At 56.4% G+C, this 24,949-nt stretch overlaps 3 protein-coding genes across 10 annotated transcripts; 1 reads left to right on the top strand and 2 right to left on the bottom strand.

Annotated features, from left to right (window-relative positions):
- Positions 1-46: 46 nt before the first annotated feature.
- On the bottom strand, positions 47-4,522 carry SCAMP3 (secretory carrier membrane protein 3). The gene is made up of 9 exons (XM_019662630.1): positions 4,228-4,522; positions 3,811-3,888; positions 3,026-3,166; positions 2,820-2,940; positions 2,278-2,406; positions 1,658-1,817; positions 1,452-1,553; positions 793-910; positions 47-506 (listed from the first exon to the last, which is right to left on the bottom strand). Exons 1-9 carry the CDS (start codon positions 4,291-4,293, stop codon positions 360-362), a joined length of 1,062 nt encoding a protein of 353 aa, XP_019518175.1. The 5' UTR covers positions 4,294-4,522; the 3' UTR covers positions 47-359.
- Positions 4,523-4,976: 454 nt separating this feature from the next.
- CLK2 (CDC like kinase 2) lies at positions 4,977-13,745 on the bottom strand. Of its 7 annotated transcripts, none has more exons than XM_019662625.1 (14): positions 13,414-13,560; positions 11,653-11,822; positions 10,765-10,990; positions 10,008-10,095; positions 9,591-9,657; positions 9,283-9,399; positions 8,238-8,404; positions 7,449-7,543; positions 6,952-7,008; positions 6,731-6,860; positions 6,550-6,632; positions 6,304-6,383; positions 6,031-6,121; positions 4,977-5,494 (listed from the first exon to the last, which is right to left on the bottom strand). In XM_019662625.1, the coding sequence occupies exons 2-14, from the start codon at positions 11,820-11,822 to the stop codon at positions 5,309-5,311; spliced, it is 1,557 nt and encodes a 518-aa protein (XP_019518170.1). In that variant the 5' UTR covers positions 13,414-13,560; the 3' UTR covers positions 4,977-5,308. The 7 variants fall into 7 exon arrangements, with proteins under 7 accessions (XP_019518170.1, XP_019518168.1, XP_019518167.1 ...); XM_019662623.1 differs by having other exon boundaries at positions 10,008-10,092; positions 10,765-10,993; positions 13,414-13,559; XM_019662622.1 differs by having other exon boundaries at positions 10,765-10,993; positions 13,414-13,559.
- Positions 13,746-15,354: 1,609 nt separating this feature from the next.
- HCN3 (hyperpolarization activated cyclic nucleotide gated potassium channel 3) lies at positions 15,355-24,943 on the top strand. 2 transcript variants are annotated; one of them, XM_019662478.1, is made up of 9 exons: positions 15,764-15,838; positions 16,016-16,425; positions 18,834-19,263; positions 20,130-20,291; positions 20,696-20,914; positions 21,317-21,463; positions 21,859-22,099; positions 22,912-23,076; positions 23,505-24,943. In XM_019662478.1, exons 3-9 carry the CDS (start codon positions 18,853-18,855, stop codon positions 24,203-24,205), a joined length of 2,046 nt encoding a protein of 681 aa, XP_019518023.1. In that variant the 5' UTR covers positions 15,764-15,838; positions 16,016-16,425; positions 18,834-18,852; the 3' UTR covers positions 24,206-24,943. The 2 variants fall into 2 exon arrangements, with proteins under 2 accessions (XP_019518022.1, XP_019518023.1); XM_019662477.1 differs by lacking the exon at positions 16,016-16,425 and having other exon boundaries at positions 15,355-15,838.
- The last annotated feature ends 6 nt before the right edge of the window (positions 24,944-24,949 follow it).

A 24,949-nucleotide genomic window follows, 5' to 3' on the forward strand; every position in this document is an offset into this window, starting at 1 on the left:
CTCTTTCACAAGGTCTAATTCCCAGTAAAAATTCCGGAAACGGGAATTTGAGTTCCAGTTCCACTTTCTTTTTATTAAATAACCGTAGCAACAGCCTTGGCACAGCAGAGAGAAGCTGGGTTGGGGTGTGTAAGAGGTGGCAGCGGTGTGGCCTGATTGGGCAGTGGGGGAGCAGTGACTGGGTCACAGTGGGCTCCTGTACCCAAAGTCAGGTTCAGCAGTCATGGCTGTGGGGCTGAGGGTGCGATAGAGAGACATCAGGCGTCATGTGGTGATGTCTCACCAAGTCCCAGAGACCGCAGGGCTGGGGGCCAGGTCAGCTCCCTCAAATGGCAGGGCCAGGGCATCCCAGTCGGGGGTCATGGGGCCCGGAAGGCATTTTCAGCAGCCCCAGCGGCTGCATTGGCAGCTGCGGTTCGCACCGCAGGATTCGAGAAGACACCAGCAGCAAATTCCTGCTGGGCCTTCTGAAAGCTGGCACCTGTGCGGCGGTACAAGGAGTGGATCTGCAAATAAGAGGGCAGAAACATTAGGGCACGTCCCCACCACTGTCACTGCACGCCAGCCTCACAATGCCACCGCCACTCCCCAGCCTGCCGCTCTGCCTTTTCCTTCTTAGCTCCCCCTACACACACCCCGCAACCCCCCTCCCCCCGACACCCCAGCTTATAGGTCCATTAGCTCAGAAGCCGCCCATCAGCCTGGCCCTCCCCAGTTCCTCCTGAATGTTCCACCCAGGCCCCTAGGGACACACGCTCACTCTCCTGGCCCCACCTTAACACGGCCCCTCACCCGCTTCAGCATCACGATTCCCAGCACTGCGATGCCGGTGAAAAGCAGGGCAACCAGGAGCATGAGCACAGCTACAGCCGGGCTGTCCTTCACCACTGTCAGGGCCAGGATCCAGCCACTGTGGGGGTGGGGTGGGGCGGGCAAGCGCATGGCAGTGAAGAGGGGCTCTGTCCCCCCAGCCTCCTCCCTGCTGGTGTGCCAAACATGCCCTATTCCCGCCCGCCCCATCAGGTGGTAGCGTTCACCTCCTATCTGTCTGGCAGCTTTCCACACACCACGATCCCAAACTACATCCATAATGTTCATCGTTTAATCCCAGCTTCTGAAACATTAGCTCCTAGCTCTGCAAGCTCTTCCCGACGTCCTCTCTCCCAACAGACCTTCCTTCTGTTAAGATTCTCCCTCACCCCTGGCAACTGTGGTTATACAGACCTCCTCTAGGAAGCCTTTCCAGATTGACCGCCTTCCTTCCCCTCACCTACGGCTGTCTAGAGTTCTGTCTAGGCGCTCTCTATCCTGCAAGTATGTCTTGTCTCCCTCAGTCAACTAGCGCTTCCCAGGGATAAAAACCACGCTTCCTTTTGCTGAACGACTGCTACCCCGGTACCCTGACTGGGTCTAGAGTGGCAGGGGTGAGGGTGGACGGCAGCCTCACGGACCTGAAGCCCCACCCTGGGATGCCAATGGCCTGGAGGACAAACAGCACATCCTGGGCGAAGAAAATGAAGAAGAAAACGAAGAAATTGAATGAACTGTCGCTCCTGCGAGGAGAAAAGTGGGGGGAGTGGGAGAGTAATTAGGGCTGGAGGAGCAGAGCATAGGGGTCAATCCGAGTCCCCCCACTCCCCCCACCCCCCTAACTTACCGGAAAGCCTTATACATGGGGCGGTACCAGCAGACGAAGGAGCAGGGAGAAAAAAGGAGGATCCAGAGGATAGAGAGCCCGAAGCCTGAGCCGTTGCTGGCCTGTACACAGAAGCTGGCCAGGCAGGCGAAGAAATTCAGGAAAAGAGCCAGAGTGCTGCCTGAGGGACGGAGGGAAAGGATGATGGGTCCTTGTGGACTGCAGTAAGAGCTCCTTCCTGTATCAGGCCACCCCACAGCCCTCACCTAGCGTGGCAGAGTAAGGAAAGGCAGGCAGCGTCTGCCTTCACAGAATCCTCAACTCACCAGGGGAAACAGAATGAGCCCATCATCACCTGTAACCCTCCCCTTTGTAAAGACGCTTAAAGGATTCCGAATCCATTTACGCATGCGGACAAGCGCCAAGGGGAGAGGGCCAGAACATCCATTTTGCTAGAAGGCTGGAGAGTATTACACATCCTATAAAAGGAGCAGCCCAGAAAGATCCTGGAGACATTAGCCTTAAACTCAAACGCTGAAGAGAGGTGAGGTGTCTAGTTCTAGGTGAGCTGGCTCTGCGGCAGGCAAGATGTACAAGTTACTCCTTGTACTCTTCCTCCAAAAAGGGTTCTCGGGACTCACACATCCAGAGGTAGTACATGGTGGATACTGTCTTCTGAAATTCTTGGGGGATCTCCATGGAGATGTCCTGGAAAAAGCAGGGCTGAACTGGGCAGAAAGAAGGCAGAGGGGGCCAGTTGTTCTGTCGAGCTGTAAGGCAAAAAAGCAGGGGGACCTCAGGAGTCAGCAGAGACCAAAGAAGGCGCCTCCCCCTTTCTTCCTCCCCCAGCTCCTCTCTTCTAGCTCCAGTTTGGGGTCCAGGAAGATAAGGCAGAGTGGCAATAATAATCCTGAGTGTTATTATTTACACCTTTTAAACACTGGGCCAAGCACTCTGTACAGACGGCCCTGTTGAGCCCCCGCGACAGTCCGTCACACAGGTACAAACATAACGCTCATTTTACAAGACTGAAAACTGAGGCCTCCACTTGCCTCAGAGCTCACGGTTAGGGATAGCCCAGATTCAAACTCAGCAACCTGGCTCCAGCGCCCACGCTCTTAGGATTTTTTTTTTTCCTTCAAACTGTCAGAGGCGCTCCCCAGCCTCCCGAGGACCCGCTTACTAGCTGTGCCCCCCAGGGCAGCGTGCTGCAGCTCTCGCTCTCTCCGGTCCAACTCCTCGGCCTTCCGGTTGAGTTCCTCCTGCTTCTTTAGCAGCTCAGCTGTGGCTGCTGCAGCTGACGCCTGCCCAGGAGGAGCAGAGGGAGATGTGAGTCTGGGGCCAAGGGCCAGCCCAGATCCCCAAGCACCCCCCACACAGCCCCTTTACCTGGGTGCTGTAGGAGCCATAATTCTTGGGCTCCGTGGGGCTGAGCTTTCTCGAGGACTGCAAGGTGGGAGCCGAGGGTGCAGGTAACGGGGCAGGAGCAGGAGCAGGAGCAGGAGCAGTAGACTCATAGGAGGGTGGTGGCTGTCAGGTTTGGAAAAGACCTTAGAATCCATGTGGTCCCCCGTAACCCAGGAGTCTCGTCTGCCTGAAGACCGTTGGACCCAGAGCTCAGTACCTACGGCAGCAGCCCCTCCCCTAGTTGTCAGAAGCTAGTTCTTGTGTTTATGTCAAAGAACTCCTTTAGACCTATAGCAGCTCTCATCACCCCTCACATTGAATTCCTTGGCCAGGGCTCAAAGCACTCATCTACCCAAATTCCTTAAGTATTTAAAACTCTTACTATTTCCTATCCCACGGGGACAAATAAGGTCTAGTCCCCCTCATTCCTTGCCTAATTGTAAATCTAAGCTGAGTCTGTTTGCTCCTCAACTCCGACCAGCTCCATCCTTTAATTTCTTCAAAGAAGCCTCCCCAGACTGAGCCTTGGTTCAGGCCCTGCCAGACGCCAGGTCCTCCCAGGGCCGACATTCAGAACTCCAACTGGATGGGTCGCTGGCCCTGGTGTCCTCGGAAGGATTAGGCATTCCGTGGCAGACCAGCCTCTCAGGAAACTATGACCATGGTGCTTCTTCCTTCGCATGCAGAAAGGTCCCCTGCACCCCGACAGAGGGGCTTATGGGCACCCCCTCCCCTTCCTTGCCCTCTTGTGCTCTCCAGAACCTCACCTGCTGGACCTCAAAAGGGTTGTAGACGTCAAGCGTGGCATACTGCGGGCTGGGCCGGTGCTGGATCACGGCTGGGTCCTGCGGGCAGAGAGCTGGAGCTCAGCTGGCACCTGGTGCCTCTGGGGGAACTCACAGGGGCTCTTTCTAAATTGTCTGTGGCTCCAAGCACTGCACCTTGGGGGCCACGCTGTTGTCCCAACATTTGCTCCAAATCCTTCACCCTACACAGGCCCAAGACTAGCTATTTACAGGGGCAGGGTCCACCCCCCAGGGTGCTCACTGGTCTGGAGTCACCGTCACCCCCACGTGGCGGCCCTTCCACGGGTCAGGTGTCACAAGAGGGAACACGACTTAGCCCCATCCTCCGGAACCGAGAAGAGTCAACCCAGCCACCCAAAGGAGGCCGGCGCAAGTCACCTGAAAAGGGTTGTCAAGCTCGCCTGGCTCGGCGAACGGGTTTCCACCGTCTCTGCTTTGAGCCATATTTGCAACTGCGGCCTAGGCCGCCCCCTGGCCTCCACGCCCCTGCCGCGGCAGTGGCGGCGGCGGCGGCTCTCAGAGGTCCGTCCGCTCCTCTCGGTCCGCCCCGCTTCTCTACGCACCGATTGGCTACACCGACCGGAAGGGTCACAAGGATCCCCGCAGCAGCGGCGGGTTGCGCCTGCGTCTGGGTTACAAGCAAAGCCGGAAGTGCGCCCACGTGACATCTCCAACCCAGTCTTCCTAACCAAGTAGCGTCCCTTTCCCCACGTGACTCCAGCCCCTCTAGCGAACTACACCTCCCAGCAGGCTTCGCGTCAGAATCCTGGTCCGTGCCTTCTCCCGAGATGTACGACGGGAGTCTTCCGACCGGTGGCGGCGGCCTCCCAGGACCCATGAGCAAGTTTTCTCCAGCTGGGTTTCTGGCTCTGTCCTGGGGCCCAGCCTAATGGCTCCAGTAGTCGGACCTCTTTCCCAACCCTCATTACTCCAAATGAAAGAAGTGCCACCTTATAACCCTTCTCCATTCTAAACTGCTGGAAATGTTACCCCACTCATCGCTACCCTCCAGACAAACTGTCCAACTGGTGGCCTAATTAATTTGGGAGGGTAAGATGGGACACTCTTAATACCCAAACTCTTCTCACCCCTGCACCCCATGGTCCCCAAACCTCAAACTTCAGGGATGGAGGTCGGATGAAGCACGTCATTTTATTTCACAAAGACTGTACAAAATTCCTTATAAAACATGGGATGGATGCCACCTGGTTACCTCATTCTGCCCCATCCAACTCAACTGTGAAGGGGCAAGTGAGGAGGAGTGTGGAATGGTATAGCGTTATGTACAAGGCAGGTCCAAGCTCTTTCATATTTACACTATCTCACATATTCACAGGTCTACAAGGAGCCAGGAGGAAGGAGTGGGCTCCGGCTCTGTTCTCTTGTATAAAAAAGCACCAGTGTCCTGGACTGGACGCCCACTGCTGTTAGGGATGCAGGGGGGCCCAGAGCCTGATCGTCACCGACTGATATCCCGACTGGAGTCCCACAACTTGGCGCCGGGTGGCTCAGCCCGAAGGCGGGCGAAGAAAGGGTGCTGAAGGGCTTCACCCAAGGTCAGCCGTTTAGCAGGTTCATACTCTAGCATGCTTTCAATCAGATCGAAGAGCTGGTGGTGTTCCTCTGCCTCTGAGGTCAGATACCGCTGGTGGTGGAGGGCGGGAAGAAGGTGAGGCGCCGCGCCTTACAGACCCTGCCTTCTCCTTCACGGCCCTAGCTTTCCATCTTGAGGCCCAAGGCTCTGTCTGCTTGCAGTCCTTAGGAATGCTACCTGCCCACGACCACACCGCGACCACTTCGCTAGGACAGCTCAGCCTACGTTCCCACTAGCACCATTACTCCTCCACACTCTGGACGTTCTTTCTACTTGCATATCCTTGTCAACTTCACGAATCTTCTTTAGCTCCTCATTAAAATGTAAGCTCTTCAAAGGTAGTGTACTCTTTCCTGTCTGACCTAAGGAATCCAGGACACTGCTGTGATCTCTGGTTGGCTCGAGAGACACGGCTGTCTAATCTCCTTCCCTCCATAAAACCACTCCCTCTTATCTCTCTTCCATTAACCAGAGATGTCTTCTTTCCGTTTTCCTCCCCTTCTTTCCTAACCCTCTGCTCGTGAAATGCATTCCAGAAACAAAACATCTCTGGGTGGTGGGCACCATTGATCCCCAGCCCAGCTCACCCGCAGTGGTTTGCAGTTTTCTCGAACGTAGCGCCCAGCTGATGTATTCTCATCCCAATCCAGGCGACCCCGATAAAAATATTTCTGCTTCCTAGAGGGGAAGGGGAGGTTGAGGAATCAGGCGGTTCCTCTTGTGGGATAATTCCCTTATTCCCCCACCTGAGAGTAGCTGGGGGAAGGGGAGGTGTCAAAGAAAAAAGAAAATGATGTGATATAGACCAACTTTGTGGAGAGAAAAGGAAAAGGTTTAAGTCCCTCCCGCTCAAGGTTCACCTTGTCTTTCGGATCATCCGGGAAGGAATGGGACCCAAGATCCTTTCCATCATGGCGAGATGCTCTCTGTTATCGTGGGTCTGGGAAAGAAAGCCAGAACTGAGTGTGGGACTGGGAAGGGGGTGCTGAGGACCAGCTGCCAGGGAGAGAGGCACTGTGGAGGGGTAAGCAGGCAGGCCCTCAGCAGACACCAGGGAAACGCAGGGCAGAACGCCAGGTGGTCGTATGAGCTACCCCACCACTTACTTGGAAGAGGGTGAAGCCAACATAGTACTCGAAGACGATGCAGCCTATGCTCCACACGTCACAAGGCTGTGACCAGCCCAGCTCTGGGAAGGAACGGAGGAAAAAGGTGTCAGGAGGCTTAGGGGGCACCGCCCTCACCGCCACACCCACTCCTGCACCGGGCAACTTTGTCCCGCCTTACCGAGGATGACCTCCGGTGCTCGGTAATGGCGAGTGGAGACAATGGTACTATGGTGTTCATGGTCAAAGGTGGCACTGCCAAAGTCTACCACCCGGACAGCCGTGCTCTTCACGCTGCGCTCGTCTCGCTTCTAGGAGCAAAGCAGGAAGAGGATGGACCTCCGCACCAGACCGAGACTCCACCACTATTCTCTGAAGGGCTTCTGAGCCCTAAAAAAGCACCTGTGACCTCCAGCCTGCTCCCACGCACGCCGGAGTCTCCTGCCTCAGAGCAGAGTGCTGCAGGAGTTGGGGAGGAAGAGGATTAAGGAAGAATTATGGAACAGTCTGCACGTCTGTGCACCTGAAGACTACACCCAAGTGACCGGTGTAGTTTTTCTGACAGTACCTAACAGGCAGCAAAGGGAGGGAGCGCTTCCCTAGGCGAGATCTCCAGGAAGTCCAGTTAGTCAAGGGGGCTGAGCTTTCCTTACAAAAAAGAGAGGGACGTCCAAAGCAGGAACCTTACAAGCGCTGCCACGTGACTGGAAAATTATCTGAGGTCCTTTTCCCAAGTTGTCTCCCAATTTAAGTCTTCTTAAATCTCTCCCTTTCAGTCTGTTCTAGTCTAGTACTCTGCGTTTATGCAGTCGGAGCCAGGCCGGGAGAAAGAAGTAAGAGGACACACAGGGCTGAGAGAAAGGAAAAGTGGCCAAGGGGGAAGCGCCTGTCCATCTTACCTTCTCTAAGTTGTAGGTGAGCTCGTAGTCTGAATTCACAAACAAAATATTTTCCGGCTTGAGGTCCGTATGTGTCAGCTTGTTATCATGGAGGACTGCAGGGAGAAGGCCAGGTCAGGCTGCGTCCAGGCAGCCAGGGCTAAGGGGCCCCAGCTGACCCCAGGCTTGGTCACCCAGCTGAAAGCTGGCGAGGAGGCCGGTCCAGAACAGCTAGGCTGCTTTCTGCTCTACGTCCAAAAGAAATGGCCAGTCTATGAATGGAATCCTCAATGGAAGCGCTTTGCCATGGCTTGTATTTGTGTACTGACGCTGATGTGTGTACCTGACATTCTGTGAATTCAACTCTGCCAAACCGTGCGGTTACGGAGATTAAAGAGTGACTGTGTGTCCTGGCCTGCACTCCGCTGCACCTGCCTGGCTGGGACTGGAGAGCACCCCGGCTCAGACACAAGGACCTCTAGCTCGAGCTGTCCTTCTGTCTCTGTGCTTGCCACCTGCCTCACACTTCCCAAGGGATGGGGATGGACGGGAAGATGTATTTAGGTGCTTTAACTTCAAAGGCTTTGTTTCCAGCTCCTGCCTGGCTGGATGTGGAGTGAGAGCCATTGGTGACGGTGAGGATGTCAGCCAAAGAGTCAAGTCGGAAGAGATGTCAACGTGACAGTGAGTAAAAGGATCTGCAGATAATCGAGTTGACTGTCTAGGGGCTTCGCCAGTGCACAACTGACACAGAAGAGGCCCACTGGAGGGAGGGGCTGCCCAGAGCCCGCCGAGGCCCGCCCCACTCACACTTGACGGCCTGGCACAGCTGGACGGCCATATGGCGCACTTGGTGGATGGGGTAAGGCAGGTAGTTGTTGTCTTTGAGGAAATCGAAGGTGCTAAGGCCCAGAAGCTCAAAGGAGATACACATGTGGCCATGGTAGTCAAACCAGTCAAACATCTGGACACAGAGGCTGGGAAGAGAGATGGGGGAGGGGAACAGCTGATGAGCTCCACATCTACCTGCCCCACGGGGCGGGGGACTGCACACTGGTACTGCTCCCAAAGTTCAGCTCAGCTAGGGAATGGCCTTTCTGGCCCAGCCAAGACACAATACCTGCCAAGCTTCAAACCATTTTCCTGCAAAATTTTGTTATCATTTTTTTTTAAATTTTTTATTTTTTTAGCTGAGCCATCCTGCCACCTATTGGCAGCTCAGCAGCAGCTCAGCTCAGGAGGGACTCGAACCGCTGTTACTCAGAGCTCGCACACTTAAGCAGCAAGCTCTTAATCAACTAAGCCACTCGGTCGGCCAGCAAAATTTTAAATAGTTACAAAAATTCCATTTGCTGAAGAGCTGTTGAGTGCTAGGCTGCAATGTTGACCCTGAACTGTCAAACTGTCACTCCTAAATCCTGATCCCAACCCCCACTCCTGAAACTCACTCCCCATCAGCCACTGCGGGCCCATATTTGTACCTAATAACACTCTCATTCTATTTTGGCTTATGGAATGTGTGTGAACAGAAATATTAATATAAATATCAGCATACTTCTAGGTGTTATAAGTTCAATGAATTTCTTGATGAACATGCTGATTCTCAGTCTCAGGGTCATTTCCAGGGCAAATGCCCAGAGGCCACAGTGGTGTACTGGCACCGGACAGCAGAGCACCCACCGGCCCTGACAGCACGGGCAGTGGATCGGGACCCTCCCTTCCTATCGGATGCCCTCCTATTCTACCAGGATGGACTAAAGGTGGACGGGTGGGTGAGGACTGCCAGGGCCCCCGCCTGCCTGACCCCGGTGGGGAAGGGTCGCTGGACTCCCCACGGCCTCCACTGCTCGCTTACTTCTTGTTGTCAGGGTCCTTCTCGTTGATTTTCTCCAGCACATTGATTTCAAGTCGAGCTGCTTCCTTGTACTTTTCTACATTCTTAATGATCTTCAGAGCAACTCGAGCCCCGCCCCTATAAGTTGGCAGAAAAGGCTTTTGCTGGGGTCTCGAGAACATCTCAAATCAAATGGGGTTGTCTGGGCATTAACAAATCCTACCTTTGGCTAACCAGCAAAAAAGCCCCAGATAACCCTCACTACCTCTTTATGCCTAGCAAGCACGGTGTCGCTGCCTGAAAAGGGGGGGACGGTGGCTGACAGTTACCTGCGATGGTCTACACACTGTACAACTCGACCGAAGGTCCCCTCTCCCAAGGTGCTTACAATTTCATCTGAAATAAAAAACAGCAGGGTCGGGGAGAGGGAGGGAGAGAAGGTGGGGAATGAGGTGAGTTGGAAGAAAAAAAGGTACAGCAACCTGGGGTGAGATGAAGGAAGGGGGAACAGATACAGATGGTCACAGGGGAAGAAAACCCCTGCATGAGTCCCACCACCTTTAACCCAGGGGCCATGAGAGCTGGGAGTGGATGGCAGAGGTCAATTCTCAACAGCAACTCAAACCACCCAGGTAAACAACACCACTGAGAAAAGGCAAAAGAGGCTGTGACTCGGGTTGGCTCGGGACGTTAAGATGGCTATGGGACCATTACAGGCTATAGGATTGTTACGATTTGGCTTGTACATCGCTCTTGTAGCCAGTCCCCGACGTGGTAGATGAGGTGGCCCTCAGCGTCGTCCTCTACACTCTTGGCTCTCCGGCTGCTGTGCTGCTGTCGGGGGGCGGGGGGGGTCGGAGCAAGCCAGGTGTCGGAGCGGGGGCCGGAGGGAGGCGGGGTGGGTGGTGGAGGGCCACCGGTCACAGGCGCCCAGCCAGGGGGGACAGACGATGATGGGGGACAGTGGAAGGGAACACGTCAGATGCAGTAAGGCGGATTGGGGTGAGAAGAGAGAGCGGCGCATAACCCCAAGTCCCAAACCCAAAACGGGAACAAGGAGAGGCTCCGGCAGAGCAGAGAAGTGGTGTCGTTGCCAGTGTCGCCCACAACCCCATGCTCTACACAGTGCTCTTCCAGGCAGGCACAGCTCTCCCCTTGCCCCCACCCAAGCCCACCTGCTGAGGGGGCCCTGGGGGAGAAAGGCAGTTCACAAGCAAGGTCCCCCTGAGAGAATGCAGGCCTCTGGGGGAGGAGCTGCTCCCAGCACAAGGCCCGCATGCTGGGGAGGGCACCGGGGTTCACAGTGCCCTGTGCCCATCCATCTCCAAAGCAGGTGCCAGGGCCATCCGAGAGCCAGAGAGCTTCCAGGAGAGTATACAGACTCCGTGGCCGCCTGTGTCCATGCCTCAGTGCTCAGCTGAGCACAAGGACACTTCTCACTTACCAGGGTCTGGGAGGGCTGGAGAGGAGTGGGTGGGGACAGAGGGCTGGGCTGGCACTCACCGAAGACGAGCGGCTGAACGTCCGGCTGTGCCGCCTGCGCCGCCTGTGCTTCCTTCGGCTGCTGCGCTGGCTGCGGTAGCTGCTGTTCTCCCGGTGGTACTCGTAGGAATGCCGGTAGTCTGCATCATAGTAGGCGTCCCCCCGCTCCCGGCTATAGTCATTGCGCCTGTAGCTGCCACAGTATCGCCGGTCATACGGTCTCCGGTCTGATGAACGGTCATCATAGCTACTGTTGGGCAATGAACACCCATTAGGGACATCTGTTCAGGCCACGTTCCTTGCCAAACCAAGTGACAATGTCCTCCCTCAGTGAGGACCAAAGACCAGAGAAGCGAAGGAACCAAGCACAGAGGAGGACCTGTTACCACCTGCCGGTCACCAAGACCTCTGAAAAGACATTGGCAGAACTACTGCCTCTGGGGGCCTCCTCACCCCTCCACTGATTCAATGGAACAAACAGCCATTTCGTTCTCGAGCCTTTCCTGACATCCAGCTTTGCTCCAAACTGTCCCCAACCCATCACTCCCACTGAATAGGCCACTAAGCCATTAAAACCACGGAGACCTAACTGTTTCATCTATGGCTCATTAGCCACCTCCAGCCCCTCCTCTTCCGCATTTGCTTTTTTTTTTTGTCTGGAACGTTTCTCCCTGATCTTTCAGACCAGCTTAGACGTCACGCTGACCAGGACGTTTTCCATGAACCAAACCTGCTGGGTGCTTCCTCGGCCCCTCGCTGTACCCTTCCTCCGTGACAGCACTCTTCGAACCACAGGGCACAGGCCTTCTTTTGTTCTCCACACGGAGCATCCTGTCTCCCAGCCGCTTAGCATGTAACCAATAAGCCTTGTGAACGACTAAACAAGGGACCGTGAGTATGAGGCCTCACCTCCGGGAACGGACATGGTAGCTGTCTTCCTGCCGCCGCCGCCGTGTTCGGTCACTGCTGCTTGACCAGGAACGGCTTCTTCGTCTCTTATGCTTTCGGCTCCGATAGTGTTCATGGTAACTCCCCCGGCTGCCTCGCTCTGAGGAGTGGTACCTTCGGGGATGGGGCATCTGGAAGGGAAGGAAAAGCAAAAATAGTGTGGAAAGCTCAGAGTTTTCAGACCTGCCCAAGGACACAGGTGCTAAGCTGCTTTCTGCTTTTCTCTCTCTTTTTACCACTCACACCTACCTCCTCAGTCTTCCTCTGTGCTCACAATACCTCCTTAACGGAGAATACATTCACCCAACTCTGGGTGGAAGCTCCAGGAAGCCTCCCCTCACCCTGACATCCTTAACTACGCCCCACTCGGCACACTGCTCTCCTCTGATTTTCCTCAGACATGGCTCCATGAAGACATGCAGGCCTGGGCCACAGCTCATTACAGGTGAGATGGTGCAACTGATGGAGACTGTCATAGTCATCCTTGGCTCGGATCTGAGACAGGTCTGTGCCACCTGAGTGCCTCACAACTCTACAGAATATAGCTGTAGTATACACTGTTACAATAAATGTTTCATTCAAGTTACTAAAGGTGCACCTGCCTCATCTCCCAAGCCAGGCCATCCGTGTCCTGAGCGCAGAAATCCTGTTTACCAGGATTCTATATACGGCGGTGTATAAGCAAGTTCTAGGGCTCTGGGTCTTAACCACCTCTCACATCTATAGCCAAACCCTCCTCCTGAGGTCTTAATACAGGAGGCCCCAAGCTACCCGCAGCTTCCCATCTGGCCCCTCCCCTTTTGCACTTAGAAGTACAGAATAACTGGTTTTTCACTAATATCAGCACCACCTGGCTAAGAGCCAGCCACCTTCCAGTTATTGGGATCGGAATGGCATGGCGTACAAATCCTTTTTTTCCTTCACGGAAAGAATCAGAAGAGCAGTCACTGTCACAGTCCAGGATGATGAGAACAGGAGGGCAGAATGAAATGAAACAGGCCCAGGGACAGAGATCTTGGTGGAGGGAGGGTTCGTGGTGGAAAGGCTACTGACTCGGGCATCTGGCTGCCGCTCTGAGCGACTCGTTTCCAACCTCCTCAGACTGAGGAGGAGGCTGGTATTTGATTCATGCCTGGCCTAACAAGGCTTGCAGGAAGCCAAGAAGATGCAAGCACAAGATTCTCCCAGGTAACCCAACCTTGCTTAGCACAGCCACATAAATGTCACCTCCCTACATACAGAGTGCCACCAAAATTCCTCAAAGACCTTTCCCCACAAAGCACCTCCAGGCTCCAACCTTGTTCAACTTCTAAGTCTTTCTGTTCTCCCTTTCTCACTCGGGAAATCCACAATGTCTAAAGTCAGACTGCTTCCATCTCCTCCAAGTGACACGGTGGTGTCTTCCTCCTGTCCAGCCTCGGTGCAACTTTGATATTCTGCTCCTTGTCATCCCTGGAACCACTCCTATCCCTACTCCATCACCCCTTCTCCCTACTTTGGTGCCTCCCAAGTTTCCTACAGGTCTTCCCGGATTCAGAAGGCACGCTGCTCTCTTCCCCCCTCAACTCCCTGCTCCTCACCTCTGCCGCTTCGCGGGTCTTCAGCCCCCCTCCTCTCCTAGTCTCGCCCGGGTCCCTGGCCCCCAATTCAGCCCTTTCCCCGCCCGCCCCGCGGTCGCCATCTTTCCTCGCGACCCCGCTGCCCGCCGGCCGGCGCGCTCACCGTTCTGGCGGCGAGGCCCGTGCGCTTGTCCCACAGGAAGTCCGTGATGGCGGCGGCACTGCGGCCGGAGTCCCGGCACCCCCGCGGCGACAAAGTGCGGCTCCACCCCCCCGAACCCGAGACCCTGGGACCCCCCGCCTTGTGCCCGGGCTCCGCTCCAGTCCCGCCCGCCCCGGCTCCGTCCCCGCCCCCAAAATCCGCTGGGCGCCGCTCGCACCGCCCCCGCCCGGGGCCCGATCCCAGCTGGGTCTCCGACTCTGGCCTCTCCGATCCGCCGCCGCCACCGTGAGCGAGCACGTACGCACGCACGCACGCACGCACGTCCTGCGTCGCTTCCCAGTTACCCCTGGGCTCCGCCCCCAGGGCCGCGCACGCCGCCGCGTCCTCGCCCGGCTCGCGGGCGTCAACCGTGAGAGCTGAGGAGGTTCCGGGGGCGGGAGTTCGTGGCGATGGGGTGGGGGTCGCTGCGGCTCGCCGGGCCCGCTCCGCCCCGCCTCGTGTCCGTCCCTGTCCCTTCTCAATCTTTTGCCCCTTTCATGAGACTTCACTGGCTGACTTAGATAGGTTTGGAGGTTTTAAAAAAACCACACAAACGGTTGTCATTTAGGGACTGTCGCTGCTCCGCACACCTTTTGAGGCTTGATGTTGAGGTCTGATTCTCCAACATAGGCTGCAAATATCCGGTTCTTAAAGCAGTTCGTCTACCAAACCACAGCAAAGAGGGGCTCCCGCCTTTTTTCCTAAACAAAAGCTATGCACAGGTGGGGTCGGGGCATAGCCGTGAAGGAAAGGTTTGAGAGATGGAGGGATGTAGAATCGGACGCTGACAAAAGGAGAAATCCCTTGAGAACTGTTATGTTACGTACTTACACATAATATAAGAAGAGTAAGTTTACCGAATTGAAAAAAAGAAGAGGAAAGAGAAGGAGACCTTGAGACAAACTGGGCTGTTAGAGACGCAATAGAAGGGACTGAGAAATTGAAAGGGAAATGAAAAAGAGCCTGAGGATAACTATTGAAGTCAGAGTATCAGAGGGGAGCTGGGATGGAGGATTGTCAGATGGAGATCAGATCAGTTAGCCAGAAGTGGTTTCGGAAAAGTTCCCTAAAATAGAAGAATGGTAATGAAGGCGCAGAGAGGACAGTGGCGAGTTCACATCCTCCTGCAAGTACACTTTCCCAGATCATTCGTTCATTCAACAAGCATGTACTGAGTGTCCACTATGTGTCCAGCACTGTGCCAGGCGTCAGGCTCCTGTACTTCAGAGCTTTACAGTCTAGTGGGAGAGAAGGGCCTGTAAGCTAATGGCAGCCTTATGAAAAGAGTGGTGATGGACACTGTTAGAAAGCTCTAGGCTAGATGCTACCTGGGAAAAGGAGATTGGGAAATGTGTCTCTCAGTTTCCTAGAGGACATGAGATCTGAACCAACTGTTGTATCCTCAGGGTCCACTCAGTGACGGGCATCTGAAGGTTAGCAGAATGAATTCGGAAAGGGAAATACGATACTAAGGTGAGCAGTATGGAGAACAGAAGAGAGGAAAACGCCGAGAGTGCTGAGAGAAAGAAAGTGGAATGCAGGAAGTCCAGGAGCGAGAGTGGGGAAGAATCTCAAAAGACATTCCCCACCTCTTCCGTTGGTCCCCAATCCATCGCCCTCCTTGGTCTCACAAGCCACACCCACCTTCCAGTTTTCCCGCCACTTGAAGGCGTCTCCACCTCCCTGGCACTCTGCGAATAAAAGCCCATCAACTCTAGGCCACGCCCTCTCTTGGCTCCCGCGGTCTCCTCCTGCGCTTTGAGAACGACCGCTATTTGCTAAGCCACACCCACCCCGGAGTCCCTCCGGGTACCGGCTTCACTGGCTCCGCCTCCTCCCGGGATGGCTCTCGGACGGCCCCGCCCCGTCTGCCCTGCCCCGCTTTCGCGCCGCCCTCGCCAGGGGGCGCAGCGCAGCCCGCCAGCCGCTCGCGGGAGAATCTGTCGCCACACCCCCTCTGCCCCGCGCGCCGGCAGTTCCCAGCCCACTACGCCTCCGCTGCGAGCCCGCGGGGCTGCGCCGGCTCCGACTCCGGGAGGGGCCGGGGTCCCGGATGGCCGCAGCAGGGTCTAGGAGGCCAAGCGTGTAAGCCGTGGGGCGTCATGGAGGCGGAGCCGCGGCCGACCACGGGGGCCGGCGACCGGGCGACCCCTGGACTGGAGGCGGTGCCTCCTGTTGCCCCGGCGCCTGCGACTGCGACCTCGGGTCCGATCCCCGGGTCCGGATCCGGACTCGCGTCCAAGAGGAGGCAGCTCGGTACGCTGCTCCAGCCCGCGGTCAACAAGTTCTCCCTTCGCGTGTTCGGCAGCCACAAAGCCGTGGAAATCGAACAGGAGCGGGTCAAGTCAGCGGGGGCCTGGGTCATCCACCCCTACAGCGACTTCCGGTACTGGGGGCCCGGCAAGGGGGGCGGGGGACGCAGATCCCACCTTCACGGCCGCGACTCGGGGACCGGGCCCGCCTCACCCTCCACGGTCACTTCATTTCCGGTCGAGGGGTTCCCGGGTGGGGCGAGAGAGTCACTTCCACCAACCTAGCCTGGGAATTCTCAATGACTTCTCAGGCTGGGGGCGCCGGAAGGGACAAGCAGACGCCGGAGACCTGGATTTCCCGTTTCAGGAACCCGGCACTCCACCTGGACCACAGGGACTACTGGAGTTAGGGATCCTTGCCTCCTCCAGTACTGCTTGCTGGGGACCTGGGAAATTGTGTCATATGCCAAGGCTCGGGGTCAGCCTGACGGAGGAACCGAGCTCCGCTACCTTCCACCCACCCCTCCCCCTACTCCCACCCCCTAGCACCTGCCTAGTTCAGCAAGGCAGGCTACCGGGGGGGAAAATAGAGATGCTGGAAAAGCGGGGGAGTTCTGACAGCAGTCTGGTCGCTGTCCTTGGTGCTGAAGGCGGGATGCGGCGGGGCATGGCTGGGACTCAGCGATTGAGGCAGCAACGCAGGGCAGCGGCCACCGCCCAGGTGACTATCAGAGAAAAGGCACTGAGGTGAGGGCGGGGCCGTTTCATAGTGCCCATCAGGCTGTACCTTTACATCAAGGTCGCTAGGGGAGGAGAGCAACCCTGTCCTTGGGGGAAATGAAGGACAGCTTTTGGGTGAGGCAAGGATACGTGCAAAGCAGCTAACCTGGGGAGCGAAATGAGCAGAAGGGATGAGGTGTGAATCAGGAGCCTGGAAACACAATTGGAGACCTAGACATCATCGTGAATTCACAGACATCCACATTCCCTCAATGTTCCTTTCTCCCATTGTTTCTTCCATTCCCATCTTCTTTACTGCCTAATTCCCACCCCACCATGCACCTTTTCCAGTCTCCTGTGGATCTCCCTCCCCTCCCCCATTTCACCCTCAGATGTACCGCCCAGAAGCCATGTCTCTCCCTTATCGTGGTGCTTCTTCTCTGTCCTCTCCACTGCATCACCCGCCAGGCTTGTGACTGCCTGTGAGTCAGGCAGTGAAGAGGCTCTATGGCTAGGCGAACCCTCTTTCCCGCTCCTCTCCCAGCTCACAGTACAGAATTTCTCCAGTGGCCCAGGCGGCCGAGGAAGACGGGGGTCGAGGATTTTTTTGTTGTTGATTGAGGATTTTTTTTGTTGTTGTTGATTGAAAGCACGTAGCCTGAGGGGCTGTCTGGAAGCCTGGACGTGGGGACCACCAAGCTTCTTTCAGGGGCTGAAAGAATTGATTTTGCAGTCAGAGGGGCTGGGTCCTTGGTCAATGATGTGATTGGGTGCGCCTTGGAAATAAAACCATCATAGCTAATTGGGACCCTGGAATTGTCCAGTGATTTTATTTTTCTGAATGAGGGCTGCATCTAGCCCCCTCCTGACCTCTTCTTTCCACAGCTTCCACCACAGCAGGGTGGCTCTCCCCTGCCCGTGCCCTTGCCTGGGCTCAGCCTGAGTCCCAGTGGGCAAATGGAGGCCAGGGGAGGAAGGGAGGGCAGAGCTTCAAGCCTTGCTGCCTCAGGATCTCCTGTGGAGCTTCTCTATGGGCGGCCCTGTCTGAGGTGCTGCGGGGTGGGGGGAGCATCTCTGAAAAGCTCAGTTTAGATGGGAGGCAGGACAGACCAACCCAGCCTGGGACACAGTTGAGCAGATCCCACAACCCCAGCAGAGAAACAAGAACCATGGGTCCGACCGGTTGGGGAGGAGGGTTGAGGTGGGGAAGGATGGGGAGGGAGTGAAGTACTACACTAGGGATGGGCAGATAGCTGAGATGGGGGAGCAGCAACCTCTTCAGGAGTCTCAGAATAAAGAGTGGGTGACTCACAACACCAACTAGTGCTTGTACAGAATTGTCACATCCATTGTTTCGGTGCATATTTTTTCAGCAACCCTGGGAGTTAGCACAGGGAATTTTATTTTTAACTTTAAAAATATTTAATAATAGTGGCATAAATCATATATATAGCAAAGATAGTACATATATATTAAGAAGATATATTGGGTTGTCGGAAAAGTCATGACGTATTTTTTTCTGGTTTTCGTTGCAAAAATGCGTCATGACTTTTCTGACAACCCAATATATGTATATATTAGGAGTATAGATAATAGGGATACTATATATAACATATAAAAATATATAGTGTATATATATATATATATATATATAGTATACATACACACACACACACAGGTATGGGTAGAGCCTTATAGTATATAGTAGACCCTGTGTGTATTTGAAAGAGTAGTCCTAAAGCACACTCTCATGTAACAATGTAACAACTATGTAGGTCAAGAGCCACTGCTACATTGGCCTCACCCCAGAAGCTCCCTGCTGCCCTCACATTCCTTTCCCACACCCACTATTGTAACTTTTGTGGTCCTCATTTTCTTACATTTCTTTATAGTTTTACCATTTTTCTGTGACTCCCTAAATTATGCACTTTAGTTTGACTGTTTTTGAACTTTGTACAAGTGAAATCATCCAGTGTATCCTTTTGTTTCTTGCTTTTGCTCAACGTTAAATGTGTGAGATTGATACATACTGTGGAATGTAGCTGCAGCCGGATGCTTTCACAGTTGTGTCGCATACCAGGGCGTGAATATGTCACAGTGCATTTATCTCATTTATCTACAGTGTTCTACTGATGGACGCTCAGGTTGCTTCTGGATTTAACACTGCTATTCCTGTATATCTTCAAGAGTCTGTATACTAATAATGGAATTGCTGGGAGTACAATGTTTATCTTTACTAGATTAATACCAAACTATTTTCCTAAATGGTGGTCCCAATTTATACTCCCACCAGCTTTAAGTGGTCAGTCCCGTATTCTCTGTGCTTGGCCAGGTCAGACTGTCTGCTGTTAGTCTAGTGGCTGGTGAAATACCATCGTGGTCTTACTCCCCACCTCGCACCCGCCTTAGGTTTTACTGGGACCTGGTCATGCTCCTGCTGATGGTGGGGAACCTCATCGTGCTGCCCGTGGGCATCACCTTCTTCAAGGAGGAGAACTCCCCGCCTTGGATTGTCTTCAACGTCCTCTCCGACACTTTCTTCCTGCTGGACCTGGTGCTCAACTTCCGCACGGGCATCGTGGTGGAGGAAGGCGCCGAGATCCTGCTGGCACCGCAGGCCATCCGCACCCGCTACCTGCGCACCTGGTTCCTGGTTGACCTCATCTCCTCTATCCCAGTGGATTACATCTTCCTAGTAGTGGAGCTGGAGCCGCGTCTGGACGCTGAGGTCTACAAAACAGCGCGAGCCCTGCGCATCGTGCGCTTCACCAAGATCCTCAGCCTCCTGCGGCTGCTCCGCCTCTCCCGCCTCATCCGCTACATCCATCAGTGGGAGGAGGTGGGGCGGGGAGGTGGGCAGGGGGGCTCGCGGACCCCTCCAAGACAGCGTTGTGGGTGGGGCTCCTGGGGACGCTGTGGGGTAGGCCAATGGGCGGGGCTTCTGAGGATGGGCAGTCTCCAAAGTTGCTGTTGGGGAGAAGCGGGAGAAGCAGGAACAGAATGAGGGTTCAGGAGGTGGGGCCCCCAGGTGAGCATGGTGGTGCAGCAGGTTGGGGCACAGCTGCTGGGCAAATACTTGATGGTTAGTTGGACTCTGGGAGGAAGATGTGGGAGGGGAGCTAGGGTTTCTGGGCAGCAGAGTTTAATGGTTCAAGTGCGGGCTCTGCAGTCTCATTGTCTGCGGTCAGATCCCAGCTTTACTGTTTACTGTGGAGATTTGGTTTCCTCTTCCATAAAATGAGAATGTTCAATATACTTGCATATGATAAGGTTATAAGGATTAGAGGAGTTAAGCACGTAGAACAGTGCCCCATACACAGTAAACTCTCAGCCAATTACCTATTGTTATTATTATTATTGGAGGGGAAGAGGGCTGCTGGCATTAATCCTTATACACATGCCCTGGGGACATTACACTGTGAAATGCCCCTTCCTCTTTTCCAGGCTACACCTGGGCAGCTTGCACAGCAGACGTTTTAGAGTTTCTGCTGTGACACTTACTGTAGATTCCGGCTACATGATTGGCAGTGATTTTCCTGTCTATAAGATGAGAGTAGTAACACGACCCACCTCGTATCAGCTATCTATGTGTGCTGTAAAGCTCTGTACACATAATGGCCACATTTTTTAAACTCACGGGGCTGGGGCTAGAGAAACGTTCAAAGAGGGTCCCTGTCCACAGCGGCCCCTCCTCGGACCCCTCAGATCTTTCACATGACCTATGACCTGGCCAGTGCTGTGATTCGCATCTTCAACCTCATCGGGATGATGCTCTTGCTGTGTCACTGGGACGGCTGTCTGCAGTTCCTGGTCCCCATGCTGCAGGACTTCCCACCCGACTGCTGGGTCTCCATCAACCACATGGCGGTGAGAACTCCCCACTGCGCTGCCCCCTGGGCCTGCTAAGGGCTCTCCTGCCGGGGCAGCGGAATGACCACAGGGGACAAGAGGTGGGAGATGGTGGAGAGATGACCAAGAGAGAAGGCCAGAGTGAAGAGGTGGGAAGTGAGAGGAGAAGGGGAAAGAGACCCAGAGGAAGTGTTTGTGTGTCAGTGGGAGCAGACAGGGAAGGAAACCTAGCCCCCCCCTCCAAGCTGCAAAAGAGGCCCCTTCTGCCTCAGGGCCCCCCAGAACCAAACTTAAGTGCATCTTAGGAGACGGGTCGGAAGTGAAGGGGAAGACAGAAGGACTAAAAGAGAGAGAGAGCGGGGCAGGAGGAGAAAGAGGCTCCGAGGGCCCTCTGCCCAGCTGTGCAATACTTTGCCCCCCAGAACCACTCGTGGGGCCGCCAGTATTCCCACGCCCTGTTCAAGGCCATGAGCCACATGCTGTGCATTGGCTACGGGCAGCAGGCACCTGTAGGCATGCCCGACGTCTGGCTCACCATGCTCAGCATGATCGTGGGCGCCACCTGCTATGCCATGTTCATCGGCCACGCCACTGCCCTCATCCAGTCCCTGGACTCCTCCCGGCGCCAGTACCAGGAGAAGGTCAGCGGGGGCAGAAGAAGGAAGGGTGGGCGTGGAGGGCCGCGAGGGGCTGCGTGGCTCCCCGTGGCCCATTCTGACGCATGCCCCTGTTGGGCCTCTGTCCTTCCTTGCCCCGTGTCCATTTGTCCCGTGCCGCTGTGTGCACCTTATCCTTGTTTGGACCTGCTCCTGTCCTTGGACACCCCCCTCTGCCCGTATCTGGGCTTTCCTGTGGCTATGCTTTGTGTCCTCACATCCGCCATTGTCCTTATGTCCTGCTGTGGCCCTGTGTGTCCCCTTTCTGTCTCCATGTTTCGCTGGTCTGGGTCTGGCCCACGTCCGTGACCTTCCTCCATATACGCCAACCTCCACTGTTGCTCTGTTATCCGCTCGCCTGTGGCCACGGGCTGGCCCTCCCTCCAGTACAAGCAGGTGGAGCAGTACATGTCCTTCCACAAGCTGCCGGCTGACACGCGGCAGCGCATCCACGAGTACTACGAGCACCGCTACCAGGGCAAGATGTTTGACGAGGACAGCATCCTGGGCGAACTGAGCGAGCCGCTGCGGGAGGTGGGTGGGCGGGGCCCTGGGCTTCCTGGCTGCCACCTGGGGGTGGAGATACTGGTCAGCAGGTGCGTCCTGTGGGGAGCAGGGCCCGCAGGGGGCCCCAGGGGAGGCCAGGCCTTTCCGGGGCTTTTAGAGGTTAGGGTCTCTCTTGAAGGGCTTTCGGAAGTGAAGTGTACATGGGATGGGCTGCAGGGATTTCTGTTTTGGGGGGATGGTCCTTCGAGGGCTCATGGAGAGCTCTGAAGGCAGGAGGTGGGGGATGGTCCCAGGCCCACTGAAGCATCCCCATCCTTGCAGATCATGACCCCAGGGGTGGGGCCTCTGGAGACAGATGAGCTCGATGGGGGTCCCTCGGAGCAGGGGGCACAGCCTGCCTGACAGGCCCCTCCCCTGCCCAGGAGATCATTAACTTCACCTGCCGCAGCCTGGTGGCCCACATGCCGCTGTTCGCCCACGCCGACCCCAGCTTCGTCACGGCGGTGCTCACCAAGCTGCGCTTTGAGGTCTTCCAGCCGGGGGACCTCGTGGTGCGTGAGGGCTCCGTGGGCAGGAAGATGTACTTCATCCAGCACGGGCTGCTCAGTGTGCTGGCACGTGGCGCCCGGGACACCCGCCTCACTGACGGATCCTACTTTGGGGGTCAGCGGGCCTCAGGGAGGGGGGGGCTGGAGCAGAGGATGAAGGGCAGTTGAACCCCAGGATCAGGGTCCCCACTGGCCATGCTGCAGAATGAGCATTCCAACCCCTGCCCAGGCTCGCAACCAGAGTCTCTGGGCCTGGAGCTCTTTTTAAGATGCTTCTTAGGCAATGCCAATGCACACGGGCAGGTTGCTCACTCTAGGCCACTGAGCCTTTCAGAACCCATTTGCGGTGAAACCCGATGAACCTGAGAGGAGGGACAGCGAGGAAGGAAGTGGGAGCGGAGCTTGGTGGCCCGCTGGTGTGTGAGTCAGGGACCCAGCCCGTGGCAGTGGGGGCAGTTCTGCCAGCTGCTGCCCAAAGTGACTTGCGGCTCATATGATCTCGGTCCCCAAACCACCCCGGCCCTCCGGCTTCCCTGTGGTGTTGCCCTTTGCCCTTTGGACTGCTTTTCTCCTGGGTTGGCCTTGGTGTTCATTCAAAAGGGGTAGGAGGGGAGGGTACACAGGGGGCTTTGTCCCAGGCCTCCCCCTTGGGATAGAGCAGCGGGGGTGGGAATCAAAGTGGCCTGGGACTAACTAGGACTCTGGGGACCAGCAAGACCTGCCTGTTTGTCAGCTTTAATTTGGAGAGTGAGGAGGGTTGTTGGGCCGGTCCGGAGAGCGACAGGGCTTGGAGCATTTAGGGACCCTGGGGTGGGTAATCGTTCGTTTCTCCCACCCGGAGAGGAGCCTGGGGTCAGGGGCCGCAGGCCCAGTGAGAGGGAGTTCTGGGGACAGTGGTTCTGAAGGCGGTCCTCCCAATTTCGGCAGAGATCTGCCTGCTGACGCGGGGCAGGCGCACAGCCAGCGTGCGGGCCGACACCTACTGCCGCCTCTACTCACTCAGCGTGGACCAGTTCAACGCCGTGCTGGAGGAGTTCCCCATGATGCGCCGGGCCTTCGAGACGGTGGCCATGGACAGGCTGCACCGTATAGGTGAGGCCCGCCCACCTGTCCTGGCTGCCCAGCCTGGGGCAAGAAGCCCTAGGGCCCCAGGGCCCAGGCTTAGCGCTTCAGTGTCATAGCCCAGCACAGCCCACCTCACCCAGCGCCCCCCGCCACACACACACACACACACACACACACACACACACACACACACACACACACATGCCCCCAGGAGGTCTTTCAACGCTGGCTCAGGTCCTTGTCTCTTGTCTCAGTGTCTTCCTAGCTGTGGCCACTGCGGGCGTCCCCATGCCCCGAGCCCTCCTTCCCGGAGTCCCTGATCCTCTTCCTCCAACCCCACCTCCCAACCTCCACCCCGGCCACCTCCCCGTGCTCTCGACCCCCACCCCGCCGCCATCGCTCAGGGCCCTCACACTCCACGTTCACCCTGGGTTCCTTCCGGGGACAACTTGCAGGCAAGAAGAACTCGGTGCTGCAGCGGAAGCGCTCCGAGCCGAGTCCCGGCAGCAGCGGGCGCGTCGTGGAGCAGCACTTGGTGCAGCATGACAGGGACATGGCTCGGGGCGTGCGGGGCCCGGCCCCAGGCACAGGAGCCCGGCTCAGCGGCAAGCCAGTGTTGTGGGAGCCACTGGTGCACGCGCCCCTGCAGGCAGCTGCTGTGACCTCCAGTGTGGCCATTGCCCTGACCCACCAGCGGGGCCCCCTGGCCCTCTCCCCTGACTCCCCAGCCACCCTTCTTGCCCGCTCTGCTCGACGCTCAACAGGCTCCCCAGCCTCCCCGCTGGTGCCTGTCCGAGCTGGCCCTCTGCTGGCCCGGGGGCCATGGGCATCCACCTCCCGCCTGCCTGCCCCACCTGCCCGAACCCTCCACGCCAGCCTGTCTCGGGCTGGGCGCTCCCAGGTGTCCCTGCTGGGGCCCCCCCCAGGAGGAGGCGGACGGCGACTAGGACCCCGGGGCCGCCCACTTTCAGCGTCCCAACCCTCTCTGCCCCAGCGGGCAGCAAATGATGGCTCTCCTGGGCGGAAGGGGTCCGGAAGTGAACGCCTGCCCCCCTCAGGGCTCTTGGCCAAACCTCCAGGGACAGCCCAGTCCCCCAGGCCACCAATGCCTGAGCCAGCCACCCCCCGGGGTCCCCAGCTCTCTGCCAACATGTGAAGCCCTTAGGCAAGCTCTTGGGTACAGTAATGTGTGTCCAAGGGCAGACGCCTCTTGGGGCAGGCCTGAAGCACTGCCCTATGGGAATATCTCCCCCTACTTCCAAGAAGAGGGTTTCGGTCCTCAGCTCAGGCACCCCGCAGCTTCCTGAGCCATTCACCCATCCATCCAATGTACTGAGCGCCACGGTGTTCAAGGCGCTGCACATCTCCACTGCCAAGTCCAAATGACTCCAAGCTCTCGGATGAGGGTTTTCCCTGGCCACGGCCCTGCCAGGTGCAGGCCCGGGTCCATGATCCCCCCTTACTAAGCACAAGTACTTGCCACCATCATCACTGCCAAGTAACTAGATGTCTTTCCTTGCCCAGGCCCCTGCAGGTTCTGTCTGGCATGGGTACTTTCCTGTCCCCCTAGCATAGCTGGGCACTGCCAGTTACCTGTGCCCCCAGTGCTGTCAACAGATGTCTCGGGTCCCCAATGTGGGCATCCACCGTCGCTGCCATGTGTGGGCCCTTCCTGTCTATACCCCCCGAGTGGGAACACACACGTCCTGATAAGTTCCCTGCGCTGTGTCTCTGTGGTAGAACTGTCTCTGTGTAAACTGGGAGCCGCCTCCTCCCTGGAACCCTGCCCAGTGGCGTGTCCCCTTTGAAGCTAAGGGATGATTGGCACCTCCTTAGTATGCCAGCCTAGATCCCCCCAGGTTGGGGGCAAGTGGCTGAATCCTTACATGGCTTTTTTTTT

The sequence above is a fragment of the Hipposideros armiger genome, unplaced genomic scaffold, assembly GCF_001890085.2.
Source record: "Hipposideros armiger isolate ML-2016 unplaced genomic scaffold, ASM189008v1 scaffold_378, whole genome shotgun sequence".
In the NCBI taxonomy this organism is placed as follows: Eukaryota; Metazoa; Chordata; class Mammalia; order Chiroptera; family Hipposideridae; genus Hipposideros; species Hipposideros armiger.